Here is a 19,369-nt window from a genome sequence, read left to right as displayed (position 1 = left end):
GCTTCCTGTGAGAAGGTGAAGGGTTCTGGAAGGAAGAGTGTGACCCTCAGAGGGGTCAAGGTCTTCAACATGAGCTTCACCCTAGACGGGGTCTTAAACCGGCTTAGATGCTTCCAGTAGTGTCTGATGAAGACAGTAAAGTCTGCTGCAGGAGCAGACAGTCTCTTCCAGTGCAAACTCCAAGTTCAGTTTAGACACAGCAGAGAAGGGATGTTTAGAAGCCTGGTTGCTAGTGATACCCAAGGATAAAATGGGTGAGAGGAATGGGTAAGCAGCACCTTTTTCAGTTTTAATGTGCACACAGAATTCCCAAGAGAATTTCATTAAAATGTAGCTCCTGAGTTGACTGGTCTGGGTGAGGCCCAATCTTTCAGCTTTTCTGTTAAGCTCTTCAGTGAGCTGTGGCTGGTCCTCAGACTGGGCTGAGGCAGCAAGGTGCAGAGACCCTGAGCAGCAGATGAATGGCTCACAGAGAACCAAGCTGGCTTGGCCTGACGGTGGTCTTGACAGGAGGGCAAACAGCGCAGCACTGCTTCCTGGAGCACTGCGTGAGCCTGCAGTGTAGGACTGTAGCCAGCCCCAGTGAGTGAGAAGAAACCATGGCTAAGCCTGCAGTCACCTTGTTCTGCTACAGAAGGGAGCCAGCTGGGACGTGGCAGGGGTGTACGCTCAGAGGGCACTGATTTGAAACAAAGCTTTCTCAGATGGCAGATTTACAGCTGGCCAACACAATCACCCTAAGTGGGGCACACTGCTCACTCATCTCTGCAGAAGGTCAGCTCTGAGGCTGGCACCCGTGGGCACTGGCAAGTGGCTGGCAACAGGAACTTTACCTGTCTGGTGAGGCTGCCCCCGAGGTTCATGGTGCCCGAGCCGGATTTGTTGGTTTGCAGCCAGAGCATCACTGTGGAGGTCAACTTATAATGGGCAGTGCGGCCACTGGACTTCTCCTAGGGGGATGAGGCAGAGATCAGAACCTGAGGAGCAATTTAAGCCGAGGAGGGCCTTGAGTGTCTCCTTCAATTCAGGGTCATTGTAACATGTCCCTTCTGAAGGCATCACCACATTACCTGCCTTAAAAATACCAACTGTTTTTTTTTTTATCTGATGCCAAGAATCAAACTCAGGACCTTGCGCTTGCCAGGCAGGTACGGTACCATTGAGTTACATCCCTGGTCCTCCCAACTGTTTTTTTTTTGTGTGTGTGTGTGGTACTAGGAACTGAACTCAGGACCTTGTGCTTGCGAGGCAGGTGCGGTGTCACTGACCTAAATCCTCGGCCCTCCTCCTAACTGGTTTTTAAAGGGGCAGAATCTGCAATTCTGTATATTAAGTTCTCTTGGGATCTTTATTATAGACTACTGCAGCCTTGTATCTATCCAAATGGATTTGGGGCTTTCTTAGGAATCAGCAGGGGTCTTTGCATCACATCGGAAACCTTTGCTAGAGACCAGGCTCACTGGTGGGCTTGGCACCTGCACTGGGAGGCCTGGGCCACCAGCTGGTACCTGCACTTCTACCACATGGATGGAATCCCAGCAGCCTTTGATCTTCTTTGATCCATCTCCAGCCTTCTTTATGAGGATCACTCCAGCAAACCCATGATCCAGATCCCAGAGGTAGACAGACGAGACTCCACCTTCAAAATACCTGCAAGAGACAGGCCCATGTGCCCATTAGGTGTTAAGAGATCTTAGACCAGGTCCCAGGCTGTCATTTGGCAACAACACACCTAGACATCTGTCTGGGATTAAGGACCCCCCTTGCAATGTTTCCAGGCCCGCTCTTTCCATCCCAATCACCCTCCAGGTGAGAGTGAGATGCTGCATTTTCAGGGTCAATAGAAGAATGTAGGCTTAGGGGTCATGAATATAAATTTGAATTTGAGCTTTGTGCTTCTGGCAAGCTTATTAAACTTCTCTAGCCTTCAAAATTCTTCCCAGATAAAGGATCTGACATAGTGTGTGACACACAGCAGACTGGAATGACTGGAAGCCACCACTACTGTAGTAATCATTATTATAAATGACTTTAGTCAGTATTTCTATCTTTTGAGATTCCTATTTGAAAGGGGAAATGGGAAAATATAGCAACAAGCACTGCACTCTTCCCTGAAATCCCACCCATCCCAGGAAGACCCCCTGATGGTCTTTCAGGGTCACTTGCTACAAAACCCTAGCGAGAAACAAAGGGTCAAATGCAGGAATACAGCTTCTCCCCAGCTCCAAGTCAATATGGAAAGATTCCCTGTTATGATCAAATGGAGGAGGCAAAGAAAAGGCCAGGCGAACAGGCAATCAGGCTGAGAGCGCAGATCCAAGGGACCTGAGGTGACTGTTGTAGCAGAGGCTGCTGTGAGTAGAGATCCCAGGAATGGAGCGAACTGACACAGAATCTCAAACTGCCGATAGCTGACTACAACTCTGGAAAATTCAAATCTCTCACGGCCAGTGCATTCTTTACCCGGCAGTCCAGGACCTCTCTGACACCAGGGAGGCCATGAATTAACAGTGCAGCAGCAGTGTGTGTGAGGGACCTCAGCCTCAACAGCCCGGAAGGCCAGCCACAGGGGCACAGAGAACATCAGACACACGGGCCAGACCCAGCAGCCCCAGCGACAAGCACTGCTCACGTGCCTATCCTATCCACCCGACAATGATTAGCTAAGGGCAGTGACCAGGGACCAGTTGTGAGAACCTGGGCCACACAATGCCTACTTTATCCAACAGCTTAGAGACAAAAGCAAAATAAACAAAATATCTGACAGATGATTACTGTTGTTTTTTATATTAAATACTAAAAATTAACAAGCATCTGTGGATTATATACCAATAGAACTGTTATATAACACACACACACACGCGCGCGGGCACGCGGGCACGTGTGCATGCAGTAAATGTTAGTATTTAGGGAGCATGGAAGAAGAGCAGATAAGAATTCTTTGTATAATTGTTCCTCTGTACCTACAGCCGGTTCCACATCCTTGGACTTGGCAAATTTGGGGTTGAAAATATTTGGGAGAAAGACTGCATCTGTACTGAACATGTACAGACTTTTTTTCCGGTCATTATTCCCTAAACAATATAGTATAACAACTATTTACATGGCAGTTGCACTGTGTTTGGTATTGTAAGTAACCTGGAGATGATTTAAAGCCCACAGAGGGTGTGCACAGGTCCTGTGCGATTACAGTAGGATTTTATGTGAGGGCCTTGAGCATCTGAGGACTTTGGTTTCCACACAGGGTCTGTGAACCTACCCCTGCAGATACTTAGGGCCAACTATACTCTGTATTTGCAATTTTACTCAAAGTCTAAAACTATTTCAATTATTCACTAAATGACATACACCAAAGTATAACAGACAACCAGACCAAGGAATAGCCCGACCTCATGGATACACTGACACATGAGGGTGGCAAAGCTATTTTATCTCCTTGTTCTAACTTGGTGCAGACTGCAGGTTCAGGGTGCTCAAGGGGGCTTGTGCTTAGCTGGCTGCCCTTGCCTCAGCCCTCCAAGACTCCTTAAGGTAGATGGGGCCAGTCCTCTGGTGCAGGACCCTTCTGTCCCCACTTCTCCACCCCACACCCCCACTGTGATTAAGCCGTCAAGGTGGACTCACATCCCACCTCCCACTGCCAGGGGCAAGCACAGGAGCCACAGTGAGTATCTGTGGATAAGTGTTGAGGAGCCAGATGCACAGTGACATGCTGCAGTGTGGGGCCTGGCTCTGGACAGGTGCAACACTGCAGGACCATGAGAAGAAAAGGATGTAGGAATGAGCAGACACCTGTGGGGCCCGGCACTCAGGCCAACCCTGCACCCTCGGGGATGTGACACTAGAATATAAAGGTCTCTTAACCCAAATTCTCCCCAAACCTCCCCTCCCGGGATGAGATGTGTTTTGATTTAAGGTCTGAGGTCCCACCTCCCTCTGTAGAGCAACTCTGGTGTGGATCAGCCCCACAGGGTGGGCACACACTGGGCCATTCTTGAATTATCCCAGGCCATGTCGAAATGGATCAGTAACCTCTAAATTAGAGCTGTGCTGGACTCCAGGTTTCACAGTGCTCAGGCAACACGAAGCATGGGCTCATGAATTTTTGTGGCCATGAGTTAACTTAGGAGGCTGGAGGGAACAGCAACCCACAGCAAACCTTCTGGTACCCTTCCTGCTTGTAATGGTTCTTGTGTGGCAAAAGGGCTGGGCTGATAATTTCTTCTTCCTTCTGCCTATGCTGGAACAAAGGCTGGAAGGCCAGGGACACTGTGGCACCAGCCATAATGGCACCACTCCTCTGTATGCTGTAGTATTGGGGAGAAGCAGGTCAGGCTGCCCTTCGAGGGAACTAGGTGTCCTGGCTGCTTGGCAGTCCTAATTAACACCATCTAGTGACCAGTTCAAAAGTACCAGGTGGCCTAAGGTTGAAAACCTTGGTCCTATCCCTTTGTTCTTCCAGAAAAATAAAACATCAGCATCAATGTTTTATAATGTGGAACTGGCTGTTTCTGCTCCAGTGCCCCACCCCGTGGCCTGGCTCCTACCCTGGTCAGCTTCTGTCTGCTATCCTTGGCTACCCTTGTGGGCCACGCAGACCAGGTCTAAAGTTTCAAAATGCTGGAGAGGAAGAAGGTAAAAATGAAAGCCCAATAGTGACCTCCTTGTGGGTTACTTTTCTTTTCTCAGAAAAAAAAAAAAAAAAGAGCATAAATATTATTAAAAAAGAAAATTTAAAATATAGCCCACAATACTATAAATCAATGTATCCCATAAATCTGATTTTTCCAAAGTCCCTTCCAGTCTTTGTCCAGATATCTAACCTTTATATAATCATAAGCACAACAATGGGTACCATGTTGAGTTCAGCTTTTTTTCACTTGGCACCTAATGATTATCACTTTTCCATGGAGCCACATGATCTCCATAATCATTTTTTGTAGCTGGGATAGTATTCCACTGGGCAAGATCCTAATTTATAGTTGCTTTGACTTTTAATAAAGAAATGACGGCAGTGGAATTAGAGGCGGTGCCGCTGGCCTCTCAATTTGAATGTGTTCTTCTCCAAAGGAATTGGGGTGTTCCCTCCTGAGGTGTGGAAGGCGTGCTGGGACATAGCCTCCTCCAGCATGGCCAAGACACCACAATTCAAGAATGGACTTGTATTCCATGCACCAAGAGGGATCTCCAGGGACTTGAGCGGCCACAAGTCTCAACGTGACATTCCAAGACAAAGTGATGAGAAAGGACTGCTCTGGAATGGCTCAGAAGCACCAGCCTTCCGGCTAAGTGCTGTCAGGTGAGCTCCTTGCACAGTCGGGTGGGAGGTGACTTCAGGGGGCACAGACACCCCCCCCTCCATGGTTTATGGTTTTATTCTGCGCGTGAAGCATTAATTAGAGAGACTTCAACAAGATTTTGAAAATTTATTCTTACCTACTGTACTTTGATCATAATGACATGAAACAAGGAAAAAATAACAATTTTTATGTGGTTCACATTTATGAATTTTTACATAAAGGCTTTTGTGGGTATTTTAAGAATGTGCTAAAATGTCTGAAACCACATGAAGCCATCTGGGAAGTCACCCGCCAGAACTAACAGCACACACCTGGAAGCACTTTAACTGGCCTTTGTATATGTAATGAGTCAAATAGTATTAATATGGTTTATATGCTAACATGCTATTTCAATAAGGTGGCTCTGCTATCACCAGCGACCTGCTCTCGGGCCCCACGTGGCAACACGAATGATCAAATGTGGCCAAGAGTTGAGAGCAGGCTCCAGGGGAATTAAGCCACCCTGCCTTGAGTTCTGCCTGTGCTTGGTCATTTCAAAACCCCCAGCTCTCCAGGAAGCAAGAACGGACCCAGACTGAGTGCCTCAGCTCAGCCAACTGGGCTCAAGAGGGAAAGCCCAGAGTTGCAGCAGCAGGGTCTCCGGTCACGGGAGGCACAGAGAACATGTGCCCAACTGGAGGCCCAAAGATGAAAGCACGGGCTTTGCTTGGGTCACCTATCAAAGAGGGAAGCTGAACAGCCCAGGGCTGAATTCAACACACATGGTCAAGGTGGTGAACACCTCGCTCAAATGACGACACCCCACTAGCAGGCTGACAATCTCAGGAGACTGCAGAGGGTCACCTCGGACAAGGGTTGGACATGAAGTGGTGGGGCCTCAGACAGCTCCAGGACGCCCAGAGTGGGTGGAATGACTGACCCAGATGGAAAGCCAGGAATCACCTTGCTGTTTGCAAACTGTCAACTGGTAGTTCCTAGCAATGATGAACCTTTGCTAAGGCAAATGGACCTGCAGAGGAGTCAGACAGCTGGGACCAAGGCAATGGAGCTGCTTGGGGTAGGAACTGTAACCCCAAGATTATGTTTCTGGGGACTCTGAACTGGATGAGCAAGGAGCAAAGGGCAAGACACTCAGGCAGGGCTGCTATTTATCAGCCTAGTCAATTATAGGTTGAGTTTATTCTTCACCATAAGATCCCTGAACTTGGATCAGCTCAAAGCCTAAAGTGTCAATAATCTTTCTCTTGTGAGTTCTAGGCTGTTTCTCCCTGAATGCCCCTCTTCCTCTAGTATAATACCAAAGTCATGTACTGAGTTTACCCCCATTATTCTTCCACTGCAGGACTTCTAGGGGACAGAGAAAAAAAGGGAAAACAGTTCTTCACACTCAAAATGACCTACTTCACAAAAGTAAAAAGTATTTTGGCCCCAAAGCCTTGTGGAGTGTTTGAAGCTGAGGTGGGCCCAGAGACCTTAGATGGGAACGTGTGGCAGGAACCTGAGCTGTAACTATGACTAACTCGATAGCCAGGGCTGGCCAACACCAGGCTGCAAACATAATGGGGACATGGGCTGCAGTGGAAGCTGACCTATACTCCTTCCTTCAAATTGCCTCCTGGGACAGTGGATGCATTCCAGGTGGAATCAAAGGATCCCGACAGGTAGTGAGTCACATGCCACAATCTTCCACAGAAGAGCCAAGGCCAGGACAGACCTGCTGGGAAGGTGCTTTCCAGTGCTGAGCAAGAAACAAACCCTGAGGTTCTGGGCTTCACTCAGATGTGTCCTTCCAGCACTTACCTAGCTGGGCCACTGTCATGGTACTGGGCTTGGACCAGGAGTCTCTTGCAGAGTTGGGCCTCCAGCCTGGGGCATCTGTGATGCCAACACAGACCCACACACCACACAAGTGTGGGGCATAAGGGAAGTCCCAGGGATGCTGGATGGGGATTTTTTTCTACAATGGCTTTTTATTAAGTAAAGCCAAGAAGACAAGGAATATTAATTTGGCACCAATGTAGTGCCACAAACCATTTTCCTATCTGTAAAAATTTTAAAACCTGGCTAGAGGATCCCTCCTAGCTTTGACCTCCCCATCCAGGGTCTGGTGGCCTGAATGAGGAAGGCCCTGAGCACCACAAAGGCAGGTTCTGAACGACCCCTCCCCTTTTGTGAACTGGGGATTGATCTCAAAGCCTTCACACCGAGCTACATCCCAGCAGCCTGTTTTGCTTTTTATTTTGAGACAGGGTCTCACGGCGCCATTTAGTTACCTAGGCTGGGCTGGAACTCGTAGTCCTCCTGTCTCAGCTTCCCAGAGTGCTGGGATTGCAGGCAGGCACCACCATGGCTGGCTTGAACACCTGAATCAACCATCTGTCAAAGCTTTGCTTACATGCCTGTAGTGACAGGGGGACTCACTACATTCTTAATACAAAGATTTCTCTTTAGAATAATTCAGACAGCTGTCTAGACTTGAGTGAAAACTACTTTCTGCCTTCTAGAGCCACACAAAACAAGAATCTAAAGGCTCTTCTTCATTTAGTTCTTTCAAAGATCTAAAGTTGGCTTCCATAAATGCCCAGATTTTCTTTTTTGGCCTTCCTATCATTGTACATATGATTGCCTGTAAGTCCCTATACTTGATCTGCCTCTTCAACATTCCCAATGTCCTTCCTAAGGTAAAAGAGAAAGCACTGGCCCAAGAGTGTGTTAATCAATACCTTGTGGAGATGAATACATGGCCTGGCACAGGCTATTCTTTGATCATATATGCGGCCCAGCCAGACCTTTGCAGTCACACCTCGCCACTCTGGCACACACAGAGCATGTGGTCATCTCAAATGGAATATGCTTCCTTGTGCATTCCCATGAATTGTGTTATGATTTAAGTATGAAGTGTCCCCAAAGACTCACTGTATTGAGGGCTTGACCCCAATGCTGCTATGCTCAGAGGGAGGGCTTAGAGAAGAGAATGGATTCCTCATCAATGCATTAAGTCTGCTGAATGTGCTTTGAGGAGCTGGGGACCAACTGGAGGAAGTAGGGGACTGGGGGCATGGCTTGGAAGATGCTATCTTTTGCAGGGGATGGGAAGACAACTAGAGATTGAACCCAGGGCCTTTACACTGAGCTAGATCCCCCCTCTCCTTACCCTAGTACTGGGGATTAAACCCATGGTCTTTGCACTGAGATACAACCCCAGCCCTTTTTTGATTTTTAATTTTGAGACAGGGTCTCACCGAACAGTCCAGGCTGGTGTCAATCTTGGGATCCTCATGCCTTAGTCTCTCAGAGTGCTGAGATTACAGGCATGTGCCACCATGCCCCACTTGAAAGATATACCTTGTCCCTGATCCTTTCCTTTCTCTTAGGCTCTTTGCTTCCCAGATGTTTCGAGGTAAGCAGCTTTCCTCCGCCATGTCCTTCCCACAATGTTTCTATGTTGGAGTTAGCTGACCATGGACTAAAACCTCTGAAACTGTGAGCCAAAATAACCTCTCCTTTAAGTTGAGAGTGTCAGGTATTTTTGTCCCAACAATGGAAAGGTGACTAATACAGATTATCTTTCACACTGGACATGTGAGTACTTGGTAGACCAGACCTGAGACAATCACCCTCCACTGAAATCCGTTATGCATCATTCTCACAGATACAGCTTCACCACTGCAACTCATCTTCTGGATTCTGAATCTGCTGCCATCCATGTCCTATATCCGGGGCACCCTACCAGAGAGGCCTTTAGGCCTGTGACTACATGTGCAAGAAGAGACAACACAAAGGAGAAGAAGACCAAGCTCTAGATTGTGTAGACCAGTTTTCTGCACTTGAAAATCTCAAGGCTTTCTACAAAGGGGCCAGAGGCCAGATTGAAGGCCTCTGGAGAAACTGATGTCCACTAGGCAGGGCCATGGGCTGGTGTTTCTGTCAAGTTGGAGGTAGTACCAAGACAGGAACACCCACAGCCTGACTGGAGTCAGGAGACCTGCCAGGCTGTCTGAGGGAGAGAAGGAAGGAAGAGACGAGGCAGGCTGGCTGAAATGCTAGTTAAGGTCCAAAGTGAAATTGCCAGCACAACCGAAACAAGATCCCTCAGGTGCCAAGCTAGACACACTGGCCCTCAAAATGTCCTAAGTCATAAGATTCCACAGATTTTCCCATTTTCAACCCTACAGCCTTCTTTCACGGGTATGGTCTATTTGCTTCTGAGATCACACTAAACAGCAGCAGCAGGATTTGTGATAAAATGCCCACAAGGGACACTTTTCGTTGTAACTGGAGCTTGGACATGGCAAGGACAAGGTCATGCAGGTGCAACTCACATGCTCCACAAACAATGACAGAGGGGGAGCAAAATCCAGAGGCAGTACTGCTCTGCCAGGGGCTGAGACTCTGGCCCAAAGACAATACATTTTTGTTCCTTTCCAGTCTCAAAAAAGAAAGCAAAATCCCCAGCTACCAGCAGCAGTTTATTTTTTCTGATCATCTTCAACATTCTCACAACATAAAAAGGCACCTGGTACCACAGGTGGGAACAATTCAACTTCCTCCCAGGAAAGAAGAAAAGCCCCAATTTGCTTGGAAGAGGCAGCTGAAGCCCAGCCACTTCCTAGCCAGCACAGATCAACATTATCTTTTGTGTCCCTTGGCTCCAAACCAACCGCTGAGAAGATAGGCATATCCCCTGTCCATCGCAAGGACATGGGAGCTGCCCAATGGATACAACTTCGCTAAGGTCCAGAAAGTTGCAATCAGCCACAACTACCCCAGGGGCTCTCTTCCTCCTGCTGGTTGTACTAGCTCCCACTTAGGATGCATCTGCAAAAAAAAAAAAAAAAAAAAAGCTCCCGGAGACAGGAGGAAGGTGACAGGAAGTGAGGGACTGGAAGGGCTCACATCTATGTCCAATTCCATTAGGCTTTTTCCCTCTAGGCAAGGAGGTTGAGGGGACATGACAGCAGCCTTGACATGTTCTGAGCTGCCCAGGAAGCATCCCATCAGAAACAAGATACTGTGAGCAGGGTCCCATCCCCACAGCCCTGGGGGCTACACTTGGCTCTGCACCAACTGGAGAAAGTTCAACACTTGGCCTTGGTCTGGCCACATCCACATCTGACACTGAAACCCAACTGCCCTTGGTTGTGTGTTGAGACCAGCAGTTTTCATCACAGCTTACGGAACTTGTCCCAGAGTCTGCCTGTGGACACAGGGCAAGTATTCTGTGGAAATTCCTTCCAGCACACACAGGTGTAACGGCCCCCTGAGCAAACATACCAATGGGCTTAGGCATGTGCGACTTTAATGCCAGCTGCACTTAGAAGTGCACATCTGGACTACGGCTGTAGCTCTTTATAGCCTCTTTTTACAAGGCTTTTATTTTTTTACTTAAAGGGGAATAATGAAGCTCTCTCTGGAAAAAATGATGTGGCTGGAGGGGCCAGAGACCTTCCCTGAGCTCTGGTTTTGGGATCTGATGAAGCATCCACCTGCAGAACCAGTGACCACCTTGCCCCTGTGGATGGCATGAGGAAATGCTGCTGCCTGGTTAGCCTGCCTTGTTACAATTCAACAGTTAAGACTCTGGAGCTCTGAAGCTGTTGCTATCATAACAAAACTGCTATTTGTAAAGAGCCAATTTGGGCCAAGGGCCTTGCACTTATTACTTCACAGAATGTGCCCAAGTCACAGAGCTGAGAAGTAGGCAGCTGAGACTGGCCATCTGGTGTGGCTGACCCCCAAGATCCACATTCCATCCCCATGGCAGGCTGCCTGGCCTCATGAGATATCCAGCTGTGGTGGGAGGCATCCCACAGAGCGCAGGAGGGGTTCAGCTTTAAGTTAAATGCAGCATAAAACCACCTTATTGTGCATGTGCTCCCTTGCTCAAGGTGGAAAAAGAGCAGGCAAGGAGGTCCCTGGGCCACCAGGAAGCTGGGGGAACTGACTGAATATCGACACTGAGAATTCTGGGAAGGAGCCTTAGCGAGACATGGATCCTGACATTAACAAGCAGCCTGCCACACGGGGGAGTGCAGGGCTCCGGCAGAACCAAGGGCCTGACCATGGAGAGAGCTGGTCCCTGGCTTCAGTTTCATCCCATGTGGTGGTTAACCTTGACTGTCAACCTGAGTGGACTGAGAAACACCTAGGAATTTAGTAAAGCACACCTCTGGATGTGTCTGTGGCACACAGGAGCAAACTGATGGGGTAGACTCACCCTGAATGCGGGCAGCACCATCCAATAAGGTGGGGCCTAGATGGAGCAAAAGCAGAGGAAGGAGGAATCCTGCTAACACAGACTCTCTCTGCTTCTTGGCCCCCATGAGGTGAGCAGCTTTCCTCTGGCCATGCCCTTCTGCCTTGTTAGAAATCTAAACCAAAAGAGCTGGCTGGCCATAGACTGCAACCTTTGAAACCATATGCCCAAATAAATCTTTCCTCTTGCGAGTTGTTTTTTTCAGGTGTTTCTGTCACAGTGACAGAAAGCTGATGAATACCGCCCAGCACACAGCACTGCAGGAACCCAAGTATGACTGCACCATATGGTTATGAGAATTCTGGAGAAATTACAAGAGTCCATGATGCTGACCTGGGGGATCACGTTTATAAACAAAACTTAGTTTCCACACACTCCTGTTTTCCATTTAACTTGCTTTTAGCAGATGAAAATCAGACAGCACATGCCAAGGCAACTGATCCCTAGACGGCAGCCTCAGAGTGTCCAATGAAAGGGACTGCATAGGGTGCTCCTCATGGGTCCCCAGCAAGGGGCAACAAGCAAGACCATCCAGACTCCTTTAGGGGCTCTGGAGACTGCAGTAGATGACCCCACTTAAGGGTCACAAGAGAGCAGGACGCTGACAATCCATTCCCCAAAAGTCCAAAGGGCTTTTCCTGATCTTTCTCGCCATTGAACCAACAATATAACTGCCGTGGGCCTAGTTTTCCCCACTAACTGCTCTCAGCACTTTCACATGGCCAGGCTATGGCCTGCTGTGGCCCACAGTGCCCATGGCAGGCAAGGCATTGTTCTCAGAGGCTCTCTATCCGCACTGGTTGAAGATACAGATAATACCTGTTAAAACCCAAGTACTAATCACACCACTGACAAACTGAAAGCCAGGGATGACCTCGCTGCCTCCACCCGCTGTCTCGGGGCCTCAAGGTGAAGCAAGTGACGCCTGTCACAGGGTCCCCCCGAAGACCTTCAGACCTAGGAAACAATCCCACTTTTGGTCGAGGAGGAGGACAGAGACCTATTTCAAGGGGCAGGCAGAGGGAGGATGTGACTTACTCAAAGGTCCCTCCAGCTCCAAAACTCTCCTGTACCTTCTCCAGACCCTGGAGCCACCTACTCCCTGCTCTCCTCCACTTCCTAGGGTCCCTGACTCTGGAGACCAAAGGCTCCTGGGCTGGTATTTCTGATGGCAGAAAGCCCTGGGCCTTTACCAGACTGAGCTCTTAGCCAACTGGTCAGAATCTGTCCCCAGCCTCTCTTTCCCAGCCTTCAATGTCATACCCTGGGCACTCTTCAGAACGATAGCCCAAGCCCATGCCCAACAGGCCTGTGTACCTCTCCCCACTGCCCTTGGCCCTCACTAGCCTCACTTGCCATCACAACCACTTGGACCCATCTCAGGGCCAGTCCTAGGTACTGCCCACTGTTCCAAACATTGCCTACTGTCAGGTACATGGCTGTGTGGGCCCAAGGGTGCCAAGGCTCAAGAGTGTGCTAGGTGGTAACACAGGATCCTGCACAGAGCTGTATTCATGGCCAAGATGTTAGAGTGGAGACACCCAGGGAGAAGGCCAGGGAACCCAATGCAAGCTCATGCACCTCTCTGGGTGGGGCAAACCAGACACACTGAATTCCCAGCCAGGAGCCGCAAAAGCCCAGGGAGACTCATTAGAGATTTGGTGCCCAGGGTTTTACTTATTTATGTTTCGGTACTGAGAATTAAGCCCAGGGCCTCATGCAGGCTAGGCAAGGGCTCTACTGCTGAGCCACACCTCTCCTTTTTTTTATTTTGAGAAAGGGTCTCAATAACTTGCCTGGGCTGGCCTTGAACTTGCAATCTTCCTGCCTCAGCTTCCTGAATAGCTGGGATTACAAGTATACACTGTAATGCCTCACCAAGGGCTTATTTAAGCCTGCATTAAAACTTAAGACTCCATAAAGAAAGCAGGAATTCAGCACACACCACAGTGTTTGAATACACAGTTCATGCAGTGTGAGACGATCTCATCAGAGAACGATAGGAAGTCTCTTCAAGTCAAGTTCCTGGATACCATCCAAGGCCGCACTGGCCAGAAGGCCTTTTGAAGGACACCAGTCTCTGGCCTGCTTGGCCACCTCTTATCTGCACAAGGCAAAGTGTTGTCGTCCCCCACAGCAGTGTCCTCAGCTGCCCTCATCTGTAGCCCAGTCCCTCTCCTCTCTGCTCTCGGGGGGCCTGTTTTGGCTCTTCACAACACTTCCTGACTGGTGCGGGCAGTGTTGACATATTTGTTCACTGTTCCCATGTGTGCCTCTTCAGCCCTGTCACCTGGGAGCCTCAGCAGGGCAGAGGCAGCTTAACTCCACCACAGCTGTGCCTCAGTGCACTGCCTATCCCTCAAGGCTCTTGGGAAATGTGTTCTGATGGCCTTAAGTGTTTTCTCTCCAGTCACACAGATGGGAGCTTCATGTGTCCTCATGTGCTCCAGGGGGCGGGATGAGCAGGACTCATTAACTCCACTTTCCAGACAGACTCACTTGAGGTCTCATGGTGGGTGGTGGCCTAGCCACGACCTGACGCACAGCCTTCCCATGCAGCCAGCCACATCACTTGGCCTGCTACCTTGCCAAGGCCACTACACAAGCAGCCCAGTATCACTGTCACAAACACAGAGGAGACATCCATATAGGTAACTGCTGCATCATCAGGATGAGGCTGATAGCCTAGCAGCCCAAGGATGCTGCACAGATGTGAGGATTGCAGCAGCAGGGGACTCAACACAGTACCTTGCTGAGCGCCCCCGGCTCATGGAAGCTACCTTACACAACCAAGTTCATATCCCTCTTAAGGCTAAGGTCCTCCCCGTTCTGTGGCCTGGCCCCAGACTCACTCTGGCTGCCTCCTCTTTGGGGGGCCCTCCCTGGATCCCAGTGACTACTCCCACACTTCTGCAGGGCTTCTTTAGAAGGTCTCCCTGCTACTTGCAGTTCCCCACAGGACTGAAACACTCAGTGCCCATGTTCAGAGGAAGGAGTGGCCAAGAGCCCAGGGCCTGGGGCTGGGCCGTGCAGCTTCAGGGACCCAGGGCACCAAGGTACCAAACTTCACACACAGTTGTGGCTGTCCTGCCCTTCCTGGACCACAGCTGCTCTAATGTCATCAGATTATACAGATGGAAAGTGGAAGGTGTGAAAACAGCCACAATCTAATGCAGTCCCAGAAAGGGGAGAACAGACAGAAAGCCTGGAGAGGCCCATCTACCAAGTATCCTGGCTACTCCTACAGAGGCCCATGGGCTTCTGGGACTGCCACAAGGACACCCGTCTTGTTGCACTCTGTAAACTTCTTCCAGACAAGGAGGGTTGATTAGAAAAGCTAATTAAAGCCCCAAACAAGGAAGAACACAAAATGCCTTCTCACCCTGCTTTTCCACCCTTTAGACTCTGGCCTTCATTAAGTTTTGATTTCAATCAATTGCACACCCACTAACGTTAACTTATAAGGCCAATAAATTACAACCGCATGTCTGAAGGTATTATCTGCTCCAAGCCAAGAGCCAAGGATTGCGGAGCACGGGACAAGATGTCTGGCGCAGATGGGACTGATCATCTTTGGAAGAGAGTGGTGCCAGCCCTTTTCGTTAGAACATCTGGTCTCTCTCGCAACCCAGGCTGACAGAGGCCAGGCGCAGCCCAACACGAGAGATGGAGCAGGAAGAGCTTATCATCTTCTCTAGAGACCTCAAGAGTCAAGGTGCTGCCCTTGGGGCTCCCAGCACCTATGGTGGCTCAACCTGCCCTTAAGCAAGCTAATTCCCTGGCAGCTTCGAGTGCCTGCCTGCATCTGAGGCTCTACTTCTAGATACCTCCTCAGAAAAAAATGGACTCTTGGGTCCAGTGATGAGGTTTTGTGACGGATGAGCTAGACTAGGATGGACCTAAAAAAAGCAAAGCATCAACTCTCTTGGGAAAGAATGTGGAGGAGCCAGGGATTTAGTGGTTCTGGCACCTGCCTTGCAAGTGCAAGGTCCCGAGTTCAATCCCCAGTACCAAAAAAAAAAAAAAGAATGTGGAGCAACCCACAGGCCAGTCACCCATGAGTTTGCCATCTCTGCTGCCTTTCCTGACTTTCCCACCTCAGTGCTTATGGTTCCTATACCGAGCCTGAGCTATTAATCAATCAGGGAAATCCCCTTGGGCTTGGGACAGAGGGATGAGAACAGCCAAGGTACCGGTGAGCCGGTAGAAGTGGCAAAATTCAATATGACTTGGGGTAGGTAATGCCCTTACCCAGCCCCAGCACTCTAGCAAATGGGCCTATCATCTTCCAGGCAATCTCAGCGACGTGGCTCACTTTAATCTAAAAACTGAGCTGTTTAGGTAGTGCTATCAATAGCTATTTGACAGTCTTATGGGAAAAGGACTTGTAGATCCCTTTAAGCTGCTTCAGAATGGCAAAGAAGAGAATTGGTACACGTGGGAGGCGTGTGTGTGTGTGTGTGTGTGTGTGGCACAGGAGTTAGGTGTTGCAGGGAAATCTAGGAACTGGCAGACTTCAAAGGGAACTGTGCAGGACACACACCTCAGCTCCTTGGACCTCTACTCACCTTTTGCCTATGGTGGGGGAAAAGCCACACTTCAACTGTTGGCCCTTTTAGTCCATAATTCAGAAATGCTGTGCACAGGCCAGAGGGGGTGAGGTGCCACACCCCTACAGTAGTCAGAAGCCAGAGGGCCTGCAAGCCAGCCATCTTGGCCCCAGCCCCATCACTTGGGCCATACTGATTCCATGTGCATGTGATTAACTCCTACTCCCTGCAAAGTCAAAGCCTTTAAAGACCTAGGTATCAAAGCCAGGGCCTGAAGATAGAATGCAGCCTTCCCTCAGGGTCTTGTGAATAGAATTTTCTCTTTTGTGGCAGGAACCTTCTGAGGACACTGAGTACTCCGTATATCTGGTGGGTTGCCTGGCCTGGATCTTGTTTCAGCTTCAGACCTCCTCACACTCACTGCTATCTCCTTCTACTCATCTTTTAAGCACCTCAAGGAGGAAGGAAAGACAAGGCTAAAGGGCTCACGGGTTATGACCAGAGAGGGAACCCAGTGCTTGCAGGGCCAGGTCTGCTGTTGGCAAGGGCAAGGCATCTGAGGCCTCTGTCTTCGTTTGATGTGTGTGTGTGTGTGTGTGTGTGTGTGTCACATCTCTGGTGAGCAAGCCCAGTGTGGCCTTCCCAGTATACAGAGAAGTTTAGGTCACAAACCAGAAGCTCCCTGAAAGTTCACAGCAGTCCAGCATACCCCATAAGAGCAGTGACCCCAGAGATGGCTGGAGTCTGGCAGCTTTCAGTCATTTGATCCATGGGTGGTCAAGAGGTACAAGCCAAACACAGTTTTAATGCTGCAATTTAACAGATCCAACAACTCTGAAACACCAGGATTGTCAGAAATTAAAAGATGGGTCTGCACTGGATGTGGATCTGCTCTTGCCTGGGAGCACCAGCCTCACTTACCCGGTCCTCCAGCAAACAATGTTGTACTAATCTTGCTCTGGAGGTGGTGCCTTTTCTTTCTAACAGGGATGGGTCTGCCTGAGGACCTGAGCATGCCCCATCAGCACTGAGATGCAGGCCATCTTCCTGGCCCTTATTCAACAGCCAACAGGCCTGAGGTGGTGTGGTGTGGGACACCTCCTCCCCAGAGGGACTTTGCCTGAGCCTAGTTGCCAAGGCAACAATAAATAAACTATGTTAGAGCAGTGAGCCATCTTGTCAGCGTCAGCGGGGAAGGAGTTCTACAACAGGTTTGAGATGTAAGGACCTTTTTTTTGTTATGGGGGATCGAACTCAGGACCTTGTGCTTGCAAGGCAGGTGTGGTGCCACTGAGCTAACTCCCCAGCCCTGTGAGGACCTTTAAGCAGTGAAACCTATTCTAACTGAAATCAACAATTTGTGGAAGTTTCAGGCAAATATGGATTCAAATTCAACTCTTTGCCTCCATTCCCTGTTGTTCTTTATGAGTCATTTCATATCCCGGAACCTCAGTCTCTTCGTCTGTAACACAGAGGATGAAACAATGTTCCCCAAAAGTTCTCTTAAGGATTAAAGATATTGCACATAAAATACTGGCACATGAGAAGGTACTGAAAACAAACTGTATTATACTGTTACACTTGGGGCTCCTGAAATGTTCAGGGCCACTCAGTCACGGCTCCCTTAGCACTATGGCTGTGTATCTCATTCATCTGTGCAATGTTACGGGGCTTTGTGTCAGGCCAAGAAGTGCCTCCTTGCCTCACAAACTTCCAAAAGCCACTTCTTATTAAGCGTGTTAGAGCAAGCGCTGCTGCTCAGTACATCCCAACAGCCTGCCTTGAAGGTCCTGCACCTCCTTTTCTGACAACAGATTCAGATGTTCAGATGCCTGGTTTCTCGGATTTCCATTTTCTTGCCTACATCCTAGACCAGAGGGGGCAAACTACAGACTGAGAGCCAGATCCCACTTACATCAAAGCTTAAGAGGTGATTTTTACATTTTTAAAAATTTATATAGAGAAAAAGAAAAAAATAGTAATAGCCTTCCATGGCCTACAAAGCCTCAAATGTCTATTTGGCCCCTTTCAGCAAAAAAGGTTGCAGGTCCCTGTTCCGATGATGGAATTTGTATTGAACTAGGATTGCACATTTGACAGCTTTGCTACACACCCACACTCACTACTTGGGGTGTGGGGTGGTATTTGAGACTGAATCTGTATGCTAGCACCCCAACAGTTCCAGGTCTTTTCATTTTTATTTTTAGGCAAGGTCTCGCTGAGCTGGCCTCAAATTTGTGATCCTCCTGCCCCAGCCTCCTAAGTAGCTGGGATTACAGGTGTGCACCACAATACCCAGCTCACTGTATTTTCAGTGTAGAATTTAATTTAAAATGAGATTCTGCTGATAAGAAACAAAACAAAAAACACCACTCCAGAGGATAGGATAGTCTTCTTGGAGCTTTCCCTTGTAAGAGTGAGTAAGTGACTGATCTTTGTGGTAGTATGGTCATGGCAGGATTAAAAGGAGAACAGAAAGAATCTAAATAGTCTGGCATAAATGCCTTTTTTGTTGTTGTTGGTACTGGGGATTGAAAACATGGTCTTTGCATTGAGCTACATCCCCAGCCTTTTTATTTTGAGACAGGCTTTCACTAAGTAACAAAGTTGCCCAGGCTGGGCTTGAATTTGCAGTCCTCCTGCCTTAGTCCCCCCGAGTGCTGGGATTAAACTTTCTTAAAGAAGAGGCCAAAGCCCAGTCAAAGAGTCACAAAATGTTAGTTAGAGATGGCTGCACAGTCCTTATGCATGAGACCTCGACTCATCCTGCCCTGGCACTGGGGGAACTGCAGGAGCTCCCAGTCAGAACTGAGGGTGTGGGGCAGGAAAATCCAGAGGTTACTGGAGACAGATCTGAGGTTGAGCCCTGGCTCTGCCAGTTGCCTTAGACAAATACCTTCATCTTTCTGAGCCTTTCTTTCCCAAAATTGATCCCAGTTAAAAATCAGTTGGGTGAACCAGGCAATAGATGTAGCAGAGACTGGCTCAGTCACACTGTCATCCAAATCTGTCCCATCAAAGCCACAAGAGCTAGAAGACAAAAGGAGCAAGGAACTCACAGGTCTCGGTACTGGTCAAAGGCATTGTTGGCTTCCACTTCCAGCTTTCTCAGCCGAGCAGACGGCATGGCCCCATCTTCCAAAGGAGGGTCATACTTGTTACTCCATGGTGACCTGGAGGGAAGGGAAGGAGAGGTCGTATGAGTCACTCCAGGGGAACATGACTTGTGAGCAATAAGCCTGAGCCTCAGCTGCCTGAAAATT

At 49.0% G+C, this 19,369-nt stretch overlaps 1 protein-coding gene across 8 annotated transcripts in view; it reads right to left on the bottom strand.

Annotated features, from left to right (window-relative positions):
• The window catches only part of Capzb (capping actin protein of muscle Z-line subunit beta), a 127,300-nt gene that overhangs the window by 13,256 nt on the left and 94,675 nt on the right, over positions 1-19,369 (bottom strand). For all 8 annotated transcript variants that reach the window (XM_087215104.1, XM_021262949.2, XM_087215103.1 and 5 more), the window contains 3 exons: positions 19,166-19,279; positions 1,509-1,650; positions 834-950 (listed from right to left, as the gene is read on the bottom strand). In XM_087215104.1, the coding sequence (XP_087071230.1) occupies positions 834-950; positions 1,509-1,650; positions 19,166-19,279 (373 nt within the window). The remainder of the gene's footprint in view (positions 1-833; positions 951-1,508; positions 1,651-19,165; positions 19,280-19,369) is intronic.

This window comes from Heterocephalus glaber, unplaced genomic scaffold (assembly GCF_053883595.1).
Source record: "Heterocephalus glaber isolate CG9 unplaced genomic scaffold, H.glaber_assembly_v1.0 deba00001452, whole genome shotgun sequence".
Taxonomy (NCBI): Eukaryota; Metazoa; Chordata; class Mammalia; order Rodentia; family Bathyergidae; genus Heterocephalus; species Heterocephalus glaber.
This window is presented reverse-complemented; position numbering and strand designations above follow the sequence as displayed.